At 44.8% G+C, this 20,954-nt stretch overlaps 2 protein-coding genes across 4 annotated transcripts in view; one reads left to right on the top strand and one right to left on the bottom strand.

Annotated features, from left to right (window-relative positions):
- Positions 1-20,954, bottom strand: part of MS4A3 (membrane spanning 4-domains A3) — a 74,455-nt gene that overhangs the window by 37,820 nt on the left and 15,681 nt on the right. Inside the window, exons 4-5 of one of the 2 annotated variants that reach the window (XR_014069511.1) lie at positions 10,238-11,981; positions 9,144-9,653 (exon numbers count right to left, since the gene is read on the bottom strand). The gene's annotated coding sequence lies outside the window, so the exon portion shown is untranslated. Of the gene's footprint in view, positions 1-9,143; positions 9,654-10,237; positions 11,982-20,954 lie in introns of those variants that run through there. The other variant, XM_081544599.1, reaches the window with a different exon arrangement.
- TCN1 (transcobalamin 1) lies at positions 4,846-19,591 on the top strand. 2 transcript variants are annotated; one of them, XM_081544596.1, is made up of 9 exons: positions 4,846-4,924; positions 7,349-7,528; positions 8,520-8,660; positions 10,581-10,736; positions 11,951-12,129; positions 15,096-15,282; positions 17,155-17,338; positions 18,943-19,061; positions 19,364-19,440. In XM_081544596.1, exons 1-9 carry the CDS (start codon positions 4,846-4,848, stop codon positions 19,423-19,425), a joined length of 1,287 nt encoding a protein of 428 aa, XP_081400722.1. In that variant the 3' UTR covers positions 19,426-19,440. The 2 variants fall into 2 exon arrangements, with proteins under 2 accessions (XP_081400722.1, XP_081400723.1); XM_081544597.1 differs by lacking the exon at positions 4,846-4,924 and adding an exon at positions 6,869-6,958 and having other exon boundaries at positions 19,364-19,591.

Here is a 20,954-nt window from a genome sequence, read left to right as displayed (position 1 = left end):
ATATTCTATTTTTCCCAACTTTATTGGGATATAATTGACAAAACTTGTATATATGCATTTAGGTGACCAACAAGATGATTTTATATGCATGTATATTATTAAATAATCACCATAATCAAGTAATTAACATATCCATCATCTCATATGGTTACCATTTCTTTTTGTATGTGAGAGGGAGAACATGTAAGGTCTACTCTTAGCAAAATTTTAAGCTTACAATATAATATTATTATTATAGGCACTATGCTGTACATTAGATCCCAGAATATATTCGTCTTATACCTGAAAGCTTGTACCCTTTGTCCAACATTCCTCTGTCTCCCCCAAGGCAACCACCATTCGACCAGCCACTTCTATGGGTCTGACTCTTTTTAGAGGCCACATATTACTGATATCATATAGTGTTTGTTTTTCTCTAATTTATTTCAGTTAGCATAATGCCCTCAAGATCCATTCATTTTGTTACAAATGGCAGAATTTCCCTCTTTCTCATGGCTGAAAAATATCCCAGTGTGTCTGTGTGTGTGTTTAACAGTTTCTTTATTCATTCGTCAGTTGAGAGACACTTAGGTTGATGCCATAATCCTGGCTATTGTCAACAATGCTGCAAAGAACATGGGGATACAGATATCACTTTGAGGTACTGTAATCATGCTTGTTTCACAACCAAATAATTGCTAATAGTTAAAGCTCGGGGGTTTGGTGGACTGGTTCCTGTTTCACTTAGACCTTTTTGCTCTGTTTCTGCCTTTGTTCCTGTTTTTCCAGAAATGTATGACCACTGGCCCATAGTACAGATGTGCTGATCTGGACAATGTAATGACCACACTCAAGCTCCAACATCAGCAAGGCATCTCGCGATGAGAAGAGCAGCCCCGCCCCAGCACATAGCCTGCAGCCGTCTCCTGCTTCCCTTCAGGTATAAACCCTGGATCTCACCTGGGGCGCTGGGGGCTGGTTCTTTCGGACAGGTGTCCACCACCTCCCCAGGTTGCAAACTTCCTTAAAATAAAGCTACTTTTCCTTTACCCAACGCTTGTCTCTCAACAAGGTTTCCTGGGCCACAAGCAACAGAGCCTGAGTTCTGTAACAATGCCGATTTCACTTCCTTTGTGTGAACACCCCAACCTGAGGCTGCTGAATCGAGCAATAGTTCCATTTTTGATTTCTTAAGAAAATGCCATACTGTTTTTCATAACAAAAAGCTACGACAAACCTAGACAGCGTTTAGGTTTAAAAAGCAGAAACATTACATTGCTGACAAAGGTCTAGTCAAAGCTACGGTTTTTCCAGTAGTCACGTACGGATGTGAGATTGTACCATAAAGAAGGCTGAGTGCCGAAAAACTGATGCTTTCGAACTGTGGTGTTGGAGAAGACTCTTGAGAGTCCCTTGGACTGAAAAGGAGATCAAACTAGTCAATCCTAAAGGAAATCAACACTGAATATTCATTGGAAGGGCTATTGCTGAAGGTGAAGCTATAATACTTTGGCCACCTGATGCAAAGAGTTGATTTATTGGAAAAGACTGATGCTGAGAAAGATTGAAGGCAAAAGGAGAAAGTGGCAGCAGAGAATAACATGGTCAGACAGCATCACTGACTCAATGGACATGAATTTGAGCAAACTCCTGGAGATTGTGGAGGACAGAGGAGCTGGCGTGCTGCACTCCGTGGGGTCGCAGAGAGTCAGACACAAGATAGCAACTGAACGACAACCTTATCGGATATAAGGCATCTAATAAATCCCCATGGAAAAGAAATGCAAAAAAGCAAAATGGCTGTCTGAGGAGGCCTTACAGATAGCTGGGAAGAGAAGAGAAGCGAAAAGCAAAGGAGAAAAGGAAAGATATTCTCATCTGAATGCAGAGTTCCAAAGAATAGCAAGGAGAGATAAGAAAGTCTTCCTCAGCGATCAGTGCAAACAAATAGAGGAAAACAACAGATTGGGAAAGACTAGAGACCTCTTCAAGAAAATTAGAGATACCAAAGGAACATTTCATGCAAAGATAGGCTCGATAAAGGACAGAAATGGTATGGACCTAACAGAAGCAGAAGATATTAAGAAAAGGTGGCAAGAATACACAGAAGAACTGTACAAAAAAGATCTTCATGACCCAGATAATCACGATGGTGTGATCACTCACCTAGAGCCAGACATCCTGGAATGTGAAGTTAAGTGGGCCTTAGAAAGCATCACTACGAACAAAGCTAGTGGAGGTGATGGAATTCCAGTTGAGCTATTTCAAATCCTCAAAGGTGATGCTGTGAAAGTGCTGCACTCAACATGCCAGCAAATTTGGAAAACTCAGCAGTGGCCACAGGACTGGAAAAGGTCAGTTTTCATTCCAATCCCAAAGAAAGGTAATGCCAAAGAATGCTCAAACTACCGCACAATTGCACTCATCTCACATGCTAGTAAAGTAATGCTCAAAATTCTCCAAGCCAGGCTTCAGCAATACGTGAACCGTGAACTTCCAGATGTTCAAGCTGGTTTTAGAAAAGGCAGAGGAACCAGAGATCAAATTGCCAATATCCGCTGGATCATCGAAAAAGCAAGAGAGTTCCAGAAAAACATCTATTTCTGCTTTATTGACTATGCCAAAGCCTTTGACTGTGTGGATCACAAGAAACTGTGGAAAATTCTGAAAGAGATGGGAATACCAGACCATCTGACCTGTCTCTTGAGAAACCTGTATGCAGGTCAGGAAGCAACAGTTAGAACTGGACATGGAACAACAGACTGGTTCCAAATAGGAAAAGGAGTACGTCAAGGCTGTATATTGTCACCCTGCTTATTTAACTTATATGCAGAGTACATCATGAGAAACGCTGGGCTGGAGGAAACACAAGCTGGAATCAAGATTGCCGGGAGAAATATCAATAACCTCAGATATGCAGATGACACCACCCTTATGGCAGAAAGTGAAGAAGAAGTAAAGAGCCTCTTGATGAAGGTGAAGGAGGAGAGTGAAAAAGTTGGCTTCAAGCTCAACGTTCAGAAAACTAAGATCATGGCATCTGGTCCCATCACTCCATGGGAAATAGATGGGGAAACAGTGGAAACAGCGTCAGACTTTACTTTTTTGGGCTCCAGAATCACTGCTGATGGTGACTGCAGCCATGAAATTAAAAGACGCTTACTCCTTGGAAGGAAGGTTATGGCCAACCTAGATAGCATGTTTAAAAGCAGAGACATTACTTTGCCAACAAAAGTCTGTCTAGTCAAGGCTATGGTTTTTCCAGTGGTCATGTATGGATGTGAGAGTTGGACGGTGAAGAAAGCTGAGCGCCGCAGAATTGATGCTTTTGAACTGTGGTGTTGGAGAAGACTCTTGAGAGTCCCTTGGACTGCAAGGAGATCCAATCAATCCATCCTAAAAGAGATCAATCCTGGGTGTTCATTGGAAGGTCTGATGTTGAAGCTGAAGCTCCAATACTTTGGCCACCTCATGTGAAGGGTTGACTCATTGGAAAAGACCCTAATGCTGGGTAGGATTGGGGGCAGGAGGAGAAGGGGACGACAGAGGATGAGATGGTTGGATGGCATCACCGACTCGATGAACATGGGTTTGGGTAGACTCCGGGAGTTGGTGATGGACAGAGAAGCCTGGCGTGCTGCAATTCATGGGGTCGCAGAGAGTCGGACACGACTGAGCGACTGAACTGAACTGAACTGAACTGAATAAATATTTTTCTCCCATTCTCTAGGTGGCCTCTTTATTTTGCTGATGATTTCCTTCGCTATGCAGAAGCTTTTCAGTTTGATACAGTCCTGCTTGTTTATTTTTCTCTTTACTATTGATGCTCTTGGGGTCATGTCCGAAAAAATCATCGCCAAGACAAATGTCAAGGAGGTTCTTCTTCCCTGTTTTGTGTACATCTGTCAGGTCTATTTCCTGGTTTCATTTGGTGGTGTCATGTTTGTCTGCTTCTTTGTAAACTCAAGTCCGTTTCCTTTGGTTTGCTTTCTCAATACAGCCCTCCTTGAGGACTCCACTGGGGTTTTACAACATCCTACCTGAAACCTAAAGCTTTCAGGTTGGAACTTTTGTCCATGAATGACTGCTAAAATGACTATTTCTAGGGGGCTGGGGGGAGGAACTATCAGAGACCTTGTATCTTGCTGATCCTGAGCAAACAGTTTATAGCCAGAGTATTCGCTAATAGTTTTTGGAAGAACTAGAACGGACATTTATTACACATAGCTTGTAGCATCCTTCCTGGCACACTCAAAATGCACATCTGATGTATATCTCAGTGGTTTTCCTTCTGGGCCAGAAAACTCTCAGAGAAAAATCTTAGGCAAAAAAAAAAAATCATAGATTAAGAACCTCTATGCCTAAAATTTTTTTTAAATTAAAAAAAAACAACTATGCCAAATACCTTCCCATGCGCCAAGCTCCCTCATCCTGCCTGCTCCAACTTCAGAATTACAACTTCTACTTCCATTTTTATATGTTGTAAGCCCCACCCCATCACATTAAATCTCTCAGGAGACATAATTTACTTAAACATCTAGAGTGAAACGGGAAAGAGGGAACATTACTGAAAACGGTCATTCACATAATTTACTCCCATTGGACTGAAGGGAATTTGAACCCTAATGGTTTAAGATGGGAAACAAAGAAATACTATTTCCTCATTCTCCCTAGCCATACCTTTCAAGTCTTCCTGGTTTATTACGTTATTTGTGCAAACGCGCTTGACCGCACCTCCTGACATTGCTCAATATTTGCCTGCGTGGAAGAGACTGAGGCAACCCGCAGGAGGAGCTCCCAGAGCCCTCTGTCCATCACCCGTAAAGAGCCAGCGCAGCCTCACCGTTCCTGAGCACGGCTGCAGAGATGGGACCATCGCGCCAGCTCCCCCTAACGGGGCTGCTATTCTTTTCTCTCATTCCAAGTCAACTATGCCAGATCTGTGGTGAGTATGCTCCAAGCTAAAATTGCTCTAAACTTTGAGCATTGTGAGCTATGAGCTAAAAACAGCATGACAGTCTCCTGGAGGCTACTGTGTAGTTACCTGAGAAAAGGTCCGATTCCAGTGCTGGATGTCACTGGACTCTATGCGTAACCTAAAGGGCGGCAGGGGATGGTGAGGACAGTTCTACGATGCTCGTTGTTTTAAGACGGCTCAGAGATTCAGCATTAACTTGCTTCACTCTTCTTCCTGGGCTAAGATCCTTTCTACCACCACAGCCCTGTCAAGGAACTGTCTTTTCTTGTTCATTTTTAAGAACAGAAAATTCATGATCTCAGGAAACTTTTCAGATCATGGAAAGGTATCTGGTGACTTTGAGATACAATCTATTTTTAAGAAGTTCAACCCAGAGGTTCTGGATTAACTCCTTGTAACTACACAGAACAAAGTAATATTAATAATGTCTTTCAAATAATGAAGATTGCTCTCTTGTCCTTATTGAGTTTAGATATTCTAAGCTACACATCTTCCTCTTTTCAACTCTTCCCCACAGGTACAGGCTCCAGAGAGTGTGTGATTTTATTAAAAAATACTGAGAGAAAGAAAAGCTGGTCTCAGGTCTAGTGTGACCCCTTAGTAACCCCCATTAATGAACCAGTGTTTGTTTAATGTCTATTTATTTGTTTATTTGGGTGTGCTGGGTCTTAGCTGTGGCATGTGGGATCTAGTTCCCTGGTCAGGAATTGAACCTGCATCCCCTGCTTTGGAAGCACAGGATTTTAAGCACTGGACCGACAGGGAAGTCCCATGAATCATTTTAGCTTCATCCATAAATGAAGAATAATCAGAGAAGGTTGTTTGATTCCTTAAAGTATTATATAGCTCACAGGTGCATGATTTCTCTACTGGAAGCCTTTACCCTGGAACTGAGCTTCAAACCAGGCCAAAGGCGATGCTCCTGTGTGGTACCAGCTGCGGCTACATCTCCCTGGTCTCTCCAGCCTACAAGAAGAAATCCATCGCACAGCGGAAAGATGAAAGCTCCGAACCTGCCAACTCTTAACTGTTTCTCCTGGCCTGTCATTTCCTCAGTTGTGTTGTAAGAACAGAGGTTCTCCATTGAGTTTTTGAAGTTTCATTCACTGTACAAAATAACTTTGCTTTTCGTGGTTAAGGAACTTGACCTGAGTTGTCCCTTTACCAGGAACTAAAGAAGTCTGCTTCAGTGCCAAAAAATCTGCTGACCTGAATCTCAGAGGTGACTCACAATTGTCCAATTACGTCTGTAACAAACCATGATCTTTCTCAATCACTCTGTTCAGATCTTCCTGACTCTCTCTATTAAAGGCAGGTGGGCAAGAAAAATACCATTTCCTGGACTCGCTAAGGATAGTGATAGAAATTCAAGTTGAGCTAGAAGTAATAGGACATACAGTATCTTATAGCTTATTTGGTGGTTTCTTGTCCATTATCTTTGGCTATTTCTTGACTTCTTGAAGTCAGGAAAGTTACATAACTTACCCTGTTATAAGTTAAGGAATGAAGACCCCTGGAAAGATCTTCCTGAGCCCAAGGTTCACCTTCTTTTCACTATTCCCCAAGCCCATGAGATAATCTGGAGATGGGAAGGATTTTCTTAGGTGATGGTCAAAGTATGCTGAGAGATATTTTCATCATGGTTAATTCTTCTTCTCCTCCAGTTTTCTCGGGAGCTGTGGATTCTCTTTTTAATTCCTCAGTATACGAGGCCTCCCTCCATCTTTGCCCGTGGGACTTAGACACGTTGTAGGCTAAAACTGGAAGGTTTTCAAAGAGTGCTCCCTGCTGAATATGCCTGATCTTGATGCCTGGCCAGTTGGGCAATCAGTGCAGCTTAGGGGTCAATCACTAATGACACGTAGAACTTTTGCCTTCTTTCTCTTCTCTCTCCTTCTTGTTAGCAGTAACCCAGGTAAATAAGAAGACGATGGAGAAGAAAATACTGACTCCAGAAAGCAGATTGGGTTACAGGCGGGGACTTGGAAGATGCGCATTGCAGTCTCAGTTAAAGCTCCAATTACCAAGGCCCCTTAAGGACACCCTCTGGGCCTCAGAGCAACTAACACACACACACACACACACACACACACACACACACACACACACACACACACACACACACACACACACAGGAGCTACCAGGCAGGACACAATGGTAAGGCTGAGCTAGTTGTTTAAATATTTAACACTTCCATGCTGGTTGGCAAAAAAATAATACATGGCAGAGGGGGGCTCCAGACTCACCTTGTATCATTCCAGCAACATCGCCAGTGGCTCCCGAGTGGGTCTATCTATGCCATATCTGTCACTAAATGTTTTAACCGCATTCCTGTTCTTAGCCCTAATATTCTATGGGTGCCCTTCTTATTTCCTCTCTCCCTTCCACAGAGGTAAATGAAGCAAACTTATGGCGTCTAGAACCTCTGATAAACATGATGCTAAAGGCAAACTACACCAAAGGGATCCAAGGAGCCAACGTCCTGTTGACCCTCAGACTTGTTGGGATTAAGAATCACAGCCTAGAACAACAGCTGAGTCAACAAATCAAAGAAGACATAAATAGCACAGGTGAGTGCCTATATTCCCCGGAAGATTTAGGGAAAGACTTACCCATCTATAAAGATAATCTCCAGTGAGTCCTAAAAATTGTGTGTCCAAGTCATCCCTGGTACATCCATCTTAGATGTAGAAAACTTGAGATGAACAGGAGTAGAAATAAAATATTATACAAGTGAAACTTATATAATGTTATAAACCAATGTTACCTAAATATTTTTGAAAAAATCTAGTCCAAGTATGTAGTGGGGTTTCTTTTAAATAAAGTTCACATAAAATTTTTTAAAATTGAGGTGACAAAAAGGTACCTCAAATCCTCAATCCCCTGCCACTTACTGTAGAGTGAAGCTTTCCTTTTCTGGGCCCTGAAAATAGAAAAAGCAGAAGAAATCATATACTCTCATCCATTAAGATTTATATCATTTAGTTGAGTTCATGACCAGACAAGGGTGTGGGCCACAACCAAGAAAGCTGACAGCATAGAGTCAGCTATGACTCTATGAGTCAGCATAGAGTCAACCATAGAGTCATGGAGAAATGGACTGGAATTGGGGGCAGATTCCACATTGAAACTCTCGTTTCAACACTGAGCTTTCTAATGAGTATAAGGGGGAAATATAGCCACCCCTACCTACCCAACAATATTATTGTGAGACTAGGAGGAGCCCGAGAATTTGGATATTTTAAATACAAGTTGATTATTCCTATCCTTGTGAGATGGCACCCTCAAGGAGGAAGATCCCAAGGCTTTACTATTCATCTATCTCTACTCTTTGTTCAAGGATTACTTGATTCCAAAAAGAGCCCGCAATTTCATGGGAAAGACTAAGATCTAGCTTGGATTTATACAGTACTGCTAGAAAAGGCTCTGTTTGGGGGAATAAAGAAGAAGACAATAAAACATTAATAAAGAGTAGAACAGCAATATAAATCACAAGGAAGACAGGAGGCCAAAAAAGTCATAAGCGTGTGCCTTGTTTAACTTGAGTACTTTTCTTTTCAGAGATGGAGTTAACCTCGGGACAGCTTGCCTTGGGTATTCTGGCTTTGGGAGCATGTGAAAACCCAGATGAAGCATTTATACGTGATGCTCATCTGGTTAGCAAACTTGGAGACAAATTCCAAGCAGAAATTCAGAATATGGGTGAGAATCACATGCTGAGACCCTGGATGCCTTTGTCTTCTCCTCCACTGATTCAGAACTGTGTGAAGTTTCTACCTGCTCCTTCCTTCTCTTCTTCACTCCACTCTTCCCACCATACCTTTGAAGACCTCTTTCCCTCCTTCTTTCTTTCAAATGTGTCTTGAGTTTTCTTTTCCAATATGTTCAATTAAGCATTGACCCTCCGTCAAGCCTACCTTACACTGGATGCTAAATACACACACCCACATGCGGACACACAGGTCACAGTCCTCTAGTCCCTCAGAAGTTTGGCTTTTGGACAAACTACATCAGAAATAGCTGATCAAGATGAGACATTGTGTCACACGTACCGAAGTGTACACTTATGATTCTAGTACAAGCACAAAGATAGCAAAAAGTACTGAAAACTAGGTTGACCATTACGGCTACTGGTGAGATACATTTCTGGATTCTAGTTCTAGCTCTGTAACCATCTGAACATCAAGATAGTATTTGTTTATTTTTATTTTTTTTGGAGTGTGGTTGATTTACAATATTGTATTAGTTTCAGGTGTACAGCAAAGTGAATCGGTTATATACATTAATAGCCATATGCCCACACTTTTTTTAGATTCTTTTCCTATATAGGCCATTACAGAGTACTGAGTAGGCTTTCCTGTGCTATACAGCAGGTTCGTATTAGTTATCTATTTTATATACAGTAGCGTGTATATGGGCTTCCCTGGTAGCTCATATGGTAAAGAATCTGCCTGCAATGCAGGAGACCTGGCTTGATCTTGGAGAAGGAAATGGCAACCCACTCCAGTATTCTTGCCTAGAAAATCCCAAGGACAGAGGAGCCTGGAGGGCTACAGTCCAGGGGGTCATGAAGAATCAGACATGAATGAGCACCTGGGCACACAGCATGTGCCAGGCCTGGGTGCAGTCTTGCTGCTGCTGCTCCAGTATGCTTGCCTGGAGAATTCCACGGACAGAGGCTACAGTCCATGGGGTCTCAAAGAGTTGGACGTGACTGAGTGTCTGTATGTCAATCCTGGTCTCCAGTTTATCCCTCCCCACCCCCTTATCCCTGGTGTAGCTGTGGGTTTGTTTTCCACATCTACGACCCCACTTCCGCTCTGTAAACAAGCTCATTTGTACCTTTTCCTCATATTCCACATATAAGTGATATGATATGTTATTTGTCTTTCTGTGTCTGACTTAACTCAGTGTGATAATCTCTAGGTCCATCCATGGTGCTGCAAATGGCATTATTCTGTTCTTTTTGATGGCTTAGTAATATTCCATTGTGTATATGTACCACATCTTCTTTATGCATTCCTCTGTTAGCTTGCTTCTAATGTCCTGGCTATTGTAAATAGTGCTGCAATGAACACTGGGGTGCACATATCTTTTTGAATTAATGTTTTCTCAGGATACATGCCCAGGTGTGGGATTGCTGGGAGAACAGTATTTTTATCTCTTTAGTGCTGAATCGCCTCAGGCATAAAATGAAAGGAGTTGAGTTGAATCTGACGGCCCTTGAAAGTGAAAGTGTTAGTTGTTCAGTCACGTCTGACTCTTTGAGACCCCATGGCCTGTAGCCCACCAGGCTCCTCTGTCCAGGGGATTCTCCAGGCAAGAATACTGGAGTGGGTAGCTGTTCCCTTCTCCACGGGGTCTTCCTGACCCAGGAATCGAAACTGGGCCTCTTGCATTGCTGGCAGATACTGTACAATCTGAGCCACCAGGGAAACCCTTGGTGGACCTTAAAAGCCTTTAAATTTCTCCAGTTTGCTGTTTCTCTGAGCAGTCTCTCCCCTCTCTTATTCACCTCTCTTTAAATGTAAAGAAATGGAGATAGAGTAAGTAGAAATAAGCTTAAAATGTACTATTCCGGTACCGCCTGTGTGAATAAGGTATTCCTCTCCTCCCTGACAGAAACACACGGAGGCAGTCCACTGACTAACTATTACCAGCTCAGCCTGGCCCTGTTGGCCTTGTGTCTGTTCAACGGGAACTATTCAATCACCAGTGTTACTTATTACTTCAATCCTGAAAATAAGAACTATTACTTTCAGGGCCAGTTCTCAGTAGGTAAGTCATTAAACCCAATTCCCTTGGTTTCAAGGACATGGGTACCAGGAGGCCTTGTCTTTTGCATTTTTCTACCAATAAGAACTTGAATTTTTTCTTTCCTCACTACCCTAGTCTTCTGAGAATTTTTTTTTTTTAGGAGAGTGGATACTGAATAGTGTTTAAGCCTCTTTCTAGATGTGCAGTACAGTAAAAGGACCCAGTTTCTCTTTCCCCTTTTCTTTGAGTAGCCAATGGATGTTAGCTCTTGACTTTAATTTGCCCACTTGTAAAGTGAGGATAGATCATGAAGATCATCAGATAAGGTATCTTAGGGAGCATAAACGTTAGAGAAAGGGGATGTGGTGGGATTCACCTGTCTCACCCCTGCATCTTTCTCTCACCCATTGGGATCATCTGGACGCGTGGGCTTACGTGAACAATACACTCTCTCCAGTGGTGAGATGCAATATTTTGATCAATAAAGTGGGTGTCCACCGTGGAAAACGACCAGAAATCTCCCACTGGATCAGCTTACACATCCAAAAAGAAGTCCCTTTTAGACAGATCCACAAACTCGTTTTTCTCCAAGAAGCTCAAAGAAAGCCACCATTCAGTGTCTCAGAATAATAAGGAGAATGTGAATTTCTTATGTATCTCTTTCTATGAGAGGGAAGACACCATCCTTAAAGAAAACAGAAGGAACCAAGAAATGAGCCAGGAAAACAGATCTTATCCTCATTCTTCTAATCTCTTGCCAGATCCTCCCCATCAACAGTTCCCCTAAGTGCTATTTTCAAATCAGTCTAATGAAAAACTTGGGAATTTAGAGGCATTTTTGTTTGGTGTATCACCCTCAGTTTTCTCAATTTCTCTGCCAACGTGGCTGAAAGGTGACAAAGATGAGAACAACCACGATGTACAAGCAGACTCTGTGTTTGCACCGACAGATGGATATGTGTTTCTATGACCAAGATGTGAGTTCCTGAGGGCAAGGCTTGCGGTTATCCACGTAAGGAAGGAATCCTGACATACCTGAGAGGTTAGGGCGAGAGGACGGCTGCTGTATCTGGAAATTCTTCTCTTGCATCATCAGCTAGCATGGCCAAGCACCCCGTTCCGCCTGGAGTCCTCCTATTGTCAGTTTTGAAAGTCCCGCATACCAGGGACCGCTCAGTCCAGGGTGAACCCAGGACGGTTAGTCACTCAGTCACCGATGTTTTGCTTCCTGACAGATACTGGAGCGATGGCTGTTCTTGCTCTAACCTGTGTGCAGAGGAATATACAAAAGAAGACGGAAGCAAATACAGAGGATGAAATCAAGAATTATATAGCATCACTGGCAAACATGATCCAGTGTGAGGGAAAACAGGGTCTGTTTGGAAACACATTTAGCACGGGAGAAGCTATGCAGGTAAGTCAGAAGGCAAAACAGGAGACAGAGAACGGGGTCATGGCAGAAAGCAACATCTTCCTCCTTCCCTCTTGGTCTCCTGAGGACTTACTGTCCACCTGACTTTGTTTTAATCACGTAATTTCCCTCCCCTGCCTGAAATGTATCCCCCTGTCCTTTACTCTCCACATCCAGCTTTTCCTGACTACCTTTAAGAAATGCTAGTGCCTGCTACAATCTATTTTGTTGTTCTTTAGCATGTAACTTCCTGCTTTACCACGTACCATTGTTCAGTGTTTCATCTTACCTCCCCAATTAGGTTATTGTTATGGAAATAAGAAGTAGCAGTGGCAGTAACAGCAGCTGATATTTAGTGACATTAGGTCACTTATGCACAATCACCCAACGAAGAAAGAATCATTACCTCCACTTCCTAAAATGAGAGCATGAATCACAGAGGGCCAGTAAATTGCCCAAGAGAACAAACAGAACAAAGCCCAGAGGGATGGGGAGGCGATGGGGCCAGAACAGGTGGCTTCAAAACTCACACTCAATGCTGACACTGTCCTGTTTATATTCTTTGAAGACCGAGAATTTACTCCTGAGTTTAGTCACTGATCAGCTCAGCTTTAAGGGGTCGATACAAGAAGAGATGAGGAAAAGCATGTGGGGGAAAAAAGGATTTCACCAAGTCTTTGGTATGAATTGGGGTTTGCCAGGCTGACCCGGGATGAGAGGACTTTCATAGGGAGAGAAGAAGCAAGGACAAAAGCGCAGAGGTGCATTCCGTAATTTAGGAAGATCAGAGAGTTCAGCCCAGCCAGCACAGGGCTCCTGCGAAAAACGACAAGATGAGGCTGATGATGTGAATAAGGGTCCAGTCTCAAAGCCTGTCCGCGGCATTATTCCTCTTCACACTTGCTATGCTAGAAATTAATAGAAAGCAGTGGTTTCCTGTTCTGGGTGCACATCTGATTTACCTAGAGGAGCTTTTAGAAAATGCTAACGTTTACACCCCACACCAATCGGTTAATACACAAGTTTAGGTGTGGAGCGCGGGCTCGGTCTTGTTTTAAAAGCCTACAGGTGGTATTCATTCACGACAGGGTCCAGAGCTGCTTACCTACCAGACTGTTTACGAACGTTTTATGAAGCTCCACCCCACAGAGTTTTAACCTCTGGACCACCAGAGAAGTCCCTAATGAGTTTTTCTTTTTGTTTTTTGTTTTTTTTTTTAATGTCTCACCAAAAAAAAACCTGATTGACTTCTTGGTTATCTTTAAGAGTCTTCAGGAAAAGATGAAAAGGGGAACTGTCCTTCCTCGAGCAACTACAGAACAATGCCTTCAGGTTCAGTCCATCTTAGAAAGTGAAGTCGCTCAGTCGCGTCCAACTCTGCGACTCCATGGACTGTAGCCTATGAGGCTCCTCCGTCCATGGAATTTTCCAGGAGGGGGTTGCCATTTCCATCTTAGCCCTTGTCTTATTCTTGTTGTTGTTGTTTAGTTGCTGAGTCTTGTCCAACTCTTTTTCGACCCCATGAACTGTAGCCCCCCAGGCTCCTCAGTCCACGGGATTTCCCAGGAAATTGATTAATACCCTCTTAAATTTTCCTACCCTGTAACTCTGTCCCTTGAGTCCAGTTTACACCCGCTGCCTGGAGAGTTTCTGTTCAAGAACTTCTTAGACTTCCCACTGTCCAGCAACCACCCCGTGACATTCGAGGGTCTGCCGACCCGGCTCCAACCCTCTTCTCCAGGCAGTCCTCCTGCGATGCGCCGCGTGTCCCCTCTACACCAGTCCTCTGAAGCCAAGAGGAATCCTCTGGGGACCTTACTGAAACTCAGACGCTCTCACTACAAACAGGCCTGGCCCTGGCCGTCCCTGCGTTGTCCCCTTCAGTCACGTGTTCGCCTCCGCGTGTCACCTGCAGAGGTGCTGTCGTAGTGCCGAGCCCTGCTCACGTATCGCCTCCTCCGCCAAGCCTTCCTCCGCCTCACTGATGTTTCTGAGCGCTTCCCCTTCAGAAAGACCGGACGCTAGACGGTCTCTTAGGGCTGCACTGCGCTTAGTTGCTCAGTCATGTCTGACCCTGCAACCCCATGGACTGTAGCCCGCCAGGCTCCTCTGTCCATGGAATTCTCCAGGCCAGAACGCCGCAGTGGGTGGCCTTTCCCTCCTCCAGGGGATCTTCCCAACCCAGGAATGGAACCGGGGTCTCCTGCATTGCAGGCGGATTCTTCACCAGCTGAGCTACCAGGGAAGCCTTTCTCTTAGGGCAGAGGTCCCCAAAGTTTTTGCCACCAGGGACCAGTTTCGTGGAAGACAGTCCTATTTTTCCGTGGAAGGGGGTGGGGGATGGCTCAGACAGTACCGCAAGCAGAGGTTCAGGAGGTGCCGTGGGCGACGGGCAGGGTGAGGAACGCTTCCCTGATTTGCCTGCTGCTCACCCCCTGCTGTGCGGTCCCCAGGGTGGGGGTGGGGGTTGGCGACACCAGTCTTAGGGCCTTCATCTTAGGGACTCCTTTACAAGAATCTGTTAACGCTGTTCGACAGTATCTCATATGGTTAACACTATCTCATATCGTTTCCGGAGAAGGAAATGGCAACCCACTCCAGTGTTCTTGCCTGGAGAATCCCGTGGACAGAGGAGCCTGGTGGGCTGCCGTCTATGGGGTTGCACAGAGTCGGACACGACTGAAGCAATTTAGCAGCAGCAGCAGCAATGAAGAGTAAATACGGTAGAGAAAGACTGTTCGCATTGATGCTATGAAAGTTTGAGTGATTAAACCATCCCCACCTCCCCACCCAAACTAGCTTATAAGCTTCTTGAAAGGTATCTTAGTTGTCTAAGGCGGTTCCCATGTAGTCAATGCCCAAAAAAGATTTCCTAAATTAGATTCAAGCTTTCCCGCGATGTGAAGTCTCTCCCATTCATTCTCATTCTCTCCCCTTCTCTCTCTCTCTCTCTCACACACACACACCAGGCTCTCTTTGTCTCATCGAACTATTACAAAAATGAAACAAATTGCCAAGAAACCCTACACACAGTATTTTACAACATTTCTCAGAAAGCATTTTACCTGCCGATTGCTGCAGCCCAGATCTTACCTGCCTTGTTGGGAAAGACCTATTTGGATGTCACCAACAACTCTTCCTGCGGCCACAGGCCAGGTATAGCACTAACGAGCAAGCTGTTTTGCCTTTCAGCGTGACACCCAAAGTGTGTAAGACTGAGACGTCCGCAGGAACCAAAAGGGACCAGGTAAACCTCTAAAGAATAACAGTTCCCAGACAGGACTCAGTCCTCCATGTCACCAGGGACCGTAAGTGCCAGAGGATCTGTCCTTATCAGGGTAGTAGACGCTGTTCTTGGTTCAAACACTGACAACAAGGTAGCGTTGATTAAAAGATAAGCGTGCTTGCTGAGCTGTAGCCCACTCGCTGGGACCCCCTGGACTGTAGCCCACCAGGCTCCTCTGTTCATGTAATTTCTCAGGCGAGAATGCTGGAGTGAGTTGCCATTTCCTGCTCTAGGGGATCTTCCTTGCCCAGGGATTGAACCGGCATCTCTTGCGTCTCCTGCAGTGGCAGGCGGATTCTTTGCCACGAAGCCAGCTGGAAAGTGACTAAAGGGTGTCATTCTCTCCAGGGGTGCTTTCTGATTGCTGGATACAGAGAGATTTCCTGAACATCGTTCCCAACCTAAAAAGTACCCCGTCTCTGGCTTTTATTAGACTCAATGCGTGAGCACCCAGGGACATGACGTTAATGGGAAAGAATGTGGTGGTGTTATAAGAAAACCACGGCTTGAACCATTAGTCAAACCACAAGGGATAAGCAAAGGAGACTTTTCCTTCTGTCTTGTTCATTTCTGGTTCAGCCACATATAGGTTTAAGGAACTTGGACAAAACTGCTAAGCTCAATTTATCTACTATAAGAAATGCAAATGATAATAGTATGTAACAGGCATTAGTAAGGATTGAAGAAGATAATTCATGTAAAATGATTAGCACATAGTGCCTGGCATGTAATGTTCTCTATTAATGTTAATAAATAAAAAGGCAGGGGTTTGGGAAAAATAGGGGAGGATGTTAAGAGATACAAACTTCCTGTCATAAAATAAATACTTCATGGCAATATAGTGTACAGCGTAGAGAATATAGTCAATAATATTGTAGTAACTTTGTATGGTGACGGATGGTTACTAGAGTCACAGTGTTGATCATTCCTCATGTATATAAACGTTGAATCGTGTTTTACGTGTGAAACTAACATAATGTTGTGCGTCAATACTTCAATAAAAAATTAACAGGCCCGGGGGCTTCCCAGGGGCTCAGTTACAGGGAATCCACCTGCCAGAGCAGGAGACACGGGTTCCGTCCCTGGTCCGGGACAGTCCCACGTGCTGAGGAGCACCTAGGCCCACGTACCGCGACTGCTGAGCCTGTGCTCTCGAGCCTGGGAGCCGCAGCTACTGCAGCCCACATGCCCTGGAGCCTGTGTCCACAACCAGAGGAGCCACAGCAATGGGAACGAGAGCGTTCTCACGCTGCAAGTAGAGGCAGCCTCCCCACTCACCGCACCTAGAGAAAGGCCCACACAGTAGCAAAGACCCAGCACAACCAAAAATAAACGACTTATTTTTTAAAATCACAAAAAGGAAAAAAATCAAAAAGCACACACACACAAAAAAAAGAAAAGAGAGGGCATTATTGTATGCTGCACCAATGTAAAAAAAAAAGAAAAGAAAAATCAGGAGCCTCTGTGAGAAATGGGAAATGGGCAACTGATTTGCTGCAACAGCTGGAAGCTGAGGCAAACACAAGCCTTCACAAGCTGGTGAGTATCTGTTTTTAATTTGTGCTTTAGTTGTCTGAGAGATACCCCAGCCCCCCCGATTGCTGACCCGGGCTCCTGGTATAAACCCTCTTCCACATTGATGGAGACAGAGTCGTTGCATAGGGTTGGAGAGGTGTGCAGACTCTGACATCGCTTTTATTCTTCTGAATAATAATTCTCCTCTACTTTTCTGTCTCTGCCAGTCAAATTCAACATCTCCACTGATAAGCCTGATTCTGTGACACCTACGACTGCACCCTTGAATATCTTAGTCAAATACTCTGTGCGAATCAATAAGACAAGTTACACCGAAGTCACCGTGAGAAAGGGTTCTGTCTTCCTCGATGTGATGAAGGCCGCTCAGGAGAAAAATGAGACTCTATTTCGGTATGTCTATACAGTCCATGGAATTCTCCAGGCCAGAGTACTGGAGTGGGTAGCCTTTCCCTTCTCCAGGGGATCTTCCCAACCCAGGAATCGAACCCAGGTCTCCTGCATTGCAGGTGAGTTCTTTACCAGCTGAGCTATGAGGGAAGCCCAATAGATAACCTAAGGTTAAGGAATTTAATGTGATTATGACTCAGCAGGAATACATCCGCACCAGAATTCAATGTACATTTAAAACACTTCTCAGTGAGTAGCTTTGCTGTTCATCCTCATAGCACAGGAGGAGTTTAAAAAGGGAGGTGAAACATTTTCTCTTCCAGCACACAGCAGATATTAATAGACAGATAAAGAAGTACCATGGATCTTTCTTCTGTCAGTAGAACTCCTCCAATTAATAGAATCTCTTAAGTCAGACATTTTGTGTCTAAAATAGTGGTTCTTAACTGTTTTTTAATCACTGACCCCTTTGAAAGTCAGATGAGTGGGATTCTCATCCCAGAAAATTAACAAATGTATAAAATGTGTCATTTGTTGCTTTTTATCTTATATTGGAGTGTAGTTGATTAACAATGATGTGTTAGTTATAGGTATACAGCAAAGTGATTCAGATACCCATAAAAGTATCCATTTTTTTTTCAAATTCTTCTCCCATTTAGGCCACTGTAGACTACTGAGCAGTGTCCCCTACGCGGTACAGCAGGTCCCTGTTGGCTGTCTGTTTTACATACAGCAGTGTGTCCACGTCAATCCCAAGCTCCCAGTCTAAGCCGCCCCACCTCCCCCAGCCACCCTTTCCCCCTGGTAAAGAGAGTTCGTTCTCTAAATCTGGGAGCGCAAGGCTTGTCATCTGAATCTGAGGTTTCACAGAGACTGGGAAGCTTCTCCAGGCCGCCTCCACCTTACAGGAGACTCTAGGCTCCTCAGTCAAGGTTCCCTGGCCTAGAGAGGTCAAATATAAAATGAAGATACTGACTTTGCCTCTGAAAAATATGGCTTAAGTGGCTCCATAAGCCTAACTGGCATTTATTGTATCTAATAACGTGCTCTAAGATGCAGCAGAGAAAATCATATGTAAGAAAATATGTATCTGTACGTATGTATCATTATAAAGCCCGTTTTCAAGTGTTCCCAGAAAGGTAGAAAATCTGACTAAAGAACATGAAACAAATATCAATTATGTCGCTTCTTAATAAGTGAACATGAACTATTGAATTATCCTTTCCTTTTTCCTGAGCACCTCTAGGACAACTGGGTAACACTCTCTTGTACTGTTCGGCATCTTCAACCCTTACTGTCTTGGGTAGAAGATTAGGAACTGTTGATGGCAAAGTGTCTACTATGGCAGGAGAGGGGCAGAAACCATGGGCAGTGTTTCTATAATTTGCATGGATTGTAGACTGCCTGCCTCAGAATGATCTAGAATGTTTATAAAACATGCAGATTCCTGGATCTGGCCCAGATCTCCAGAATCAAGGTATCTGGGAAGAAGGTCAGGAGGTCTGTGTAGTATCTTCTAGTGATTCTTAGGTACACAAAAGAAGTGCCCGTGGGAGAGTTGCCTCTGAACATCTTAAATCCATGTACCAACTCGCTGTTGCCCACAGCTTCACAGTGGAGGAGACTTCGTGGGGCCCCTACGTCACCTCTGTTCAGGGCATAAGGGCCAGCAGCAATGACAGAACCTACTGGGAACTCCTGAGCAACGGCCAGCCACTGAGCCAAGGTAAGGGGGAGGACGAGAAACAGCCCTGCAGTGAGGCGCCCGGAGCGCTCACGTGTGAGTGTGTGAGCCTCGGTGGGGAACACGCCGAGGGTGTGAGCGCGTTCAGCCTCGCAGCCGTGTCCGACTCTCTGTGACCTCCTGGCCCGCTGCCCGCCAGGCTCCTCTGTCCGCGGGGTTTCCCAGGCAGGAACACGTGGTGGAGGGGGTTGCCGTTTCCTTCTCCAGGGTCGGGAGAGCCAGATCCACTATTTGATGACGTGGTGATCAAATCATTGGGCCCACGTCTCCTTCTTCCTTTTCAGGAGCTGGGAGTTATGTTGTCCAAAATGGAGACAACTTGGAGGTCCGTTGGAGCAAATATTAATAAATTGAAAGCTTCTTCAGCTGGGTCTGACCGTTCTGTGGTCAAATTCTGTGTGGAAACTGATCTTACACGTTCCTTTTCGTTTATATCTCAATCCTAACAGCACATCAATAACCTCTACTTCTCTCTTTGAGTGTCCAGTGAAAGGCCAACAGCTACACAAAAAGAGCACGTTCTAATCATTTAATATCAAAGGGAATCACTATTAGAGGGAAGACTACCTCAGGAAGAAGCGAAGGGAAAAAGATTAGACCCACCTGCCCAAGAAGTTGAGTTCTGCTCACGGGTCCCCTGCTAACTATCTGGGTGACCTTGGGCAACGGGGGGAAATGGAGAGAAGGTTCCAAGTCTAACGGCACAGCAGCAACCAGTGAGATCAAGGAGGCATCTCATGGGGAGACTGAGCTCTCTGAGACCCGGGGGCAAGGGAGGAACTGAGAAGACACAGTGGCCTCGTACAGGCAGCGGGCAGAGAGAAAAGTACTGCCCTAGACAAAGGAAAGTGTGAGGCCTGTCCGTAAAAGTCAGCGCACAAGGTTGGAGGAACCATTTCACCCCCATCTCCAGCAGCCTCCCCTAGGTCCCACTTCTCTCCCACATTTATTTTCCTCTTACTTCACCATGAAAATCACTCTCATAGGCACATCACCAAATCCACGTGCAGAAAAACATTGACTCCAATGTTCAGTTCAGCAGAACTCACTTAAAAAAAAAGTTGAATCATGTCTAAGCCTGAACTGGGTTACACCATATACTGAGTACCTGAGCTGTGGGCGCATTCAGTTAGGAACCAGAGATGCCTTTAAGATGCCAAAGGTGCTTCAGATGAAGCACAAAGCGACCCGTTTAGAGTCCCCTGCACGGGGATCCCCTGGTGTCGAGAGGCTGAGACGTCACCTCCCAGTGACGCAGCGCAGACTCGATCTCTGGGTGGGGACCTAAGGCCCCCCCCGTGTCTCACGGCCCAAAGGCGAAAACAGAAGCAGCATTATAACAGATTTAATAAAGACTTTAAACATGGTCCACATAAAAAAAAAAATCTTTAAAAAATGTGATAATAGTCTCCAAAAGGAAGAGGCCTCAAAGTCGAATTAGTGAACTTATTTCAGCAACACCGCCCTTATTTCTCTTGTGTTTTCAAGATTCTCTTCTTTCCTCCCCTCCACCAGCAACCCTGCTTTACGGTCAGGGGCTGAACGCTCCTCCTGCTCACTGCTTGCGGGCACTGATTGTCGACTCTCAGGTCCAACCCTGCCCTGGTCTTCATGAACCGGGTGTGAAAGAGGTCCTCTCAGCTGGAGAGCGATGGATGCCATCCTCTGGGGTCTGCGTCTCAGTTAGCGGCAGGGAGACTTCCGCGGTGCTGTGAGCACGCGGTGCCGGCTGTCCGGTATCTTTATAGACGCTACAGTCGTGTGAAACTGGAGAATAATGGCTCAAGACTGTTGTCGTTGTTGTTCAGTGGCTCAGTCATGTCCAACTCTCTGCGACCCGTGGGACTATCCTGGGAAAACCAGCGTAATGTTGTC

The sequence above is a fragment of the Giraffa tippelskirchi genome, chromosome 11, assembly GCF_054371585.1.
Source record: "Giraffa tippelskirchi isolate mGirTip1 chromosome 11, T2T-mGirTip1v1.2.pri, whole genome shotgun sequence".
Lineage (NCBI taxonomy): Eukaryota > Metazoa > Chordata > Mammalia > Artiodactyla > Giraffidae > Giraffa > Giraffa tippelskirchi.
The sequence above is the reverse complement of the archived record's forward strand: the minus strand, read 5'-3'. Positions and strand labels throughout refer to the sequence as shown.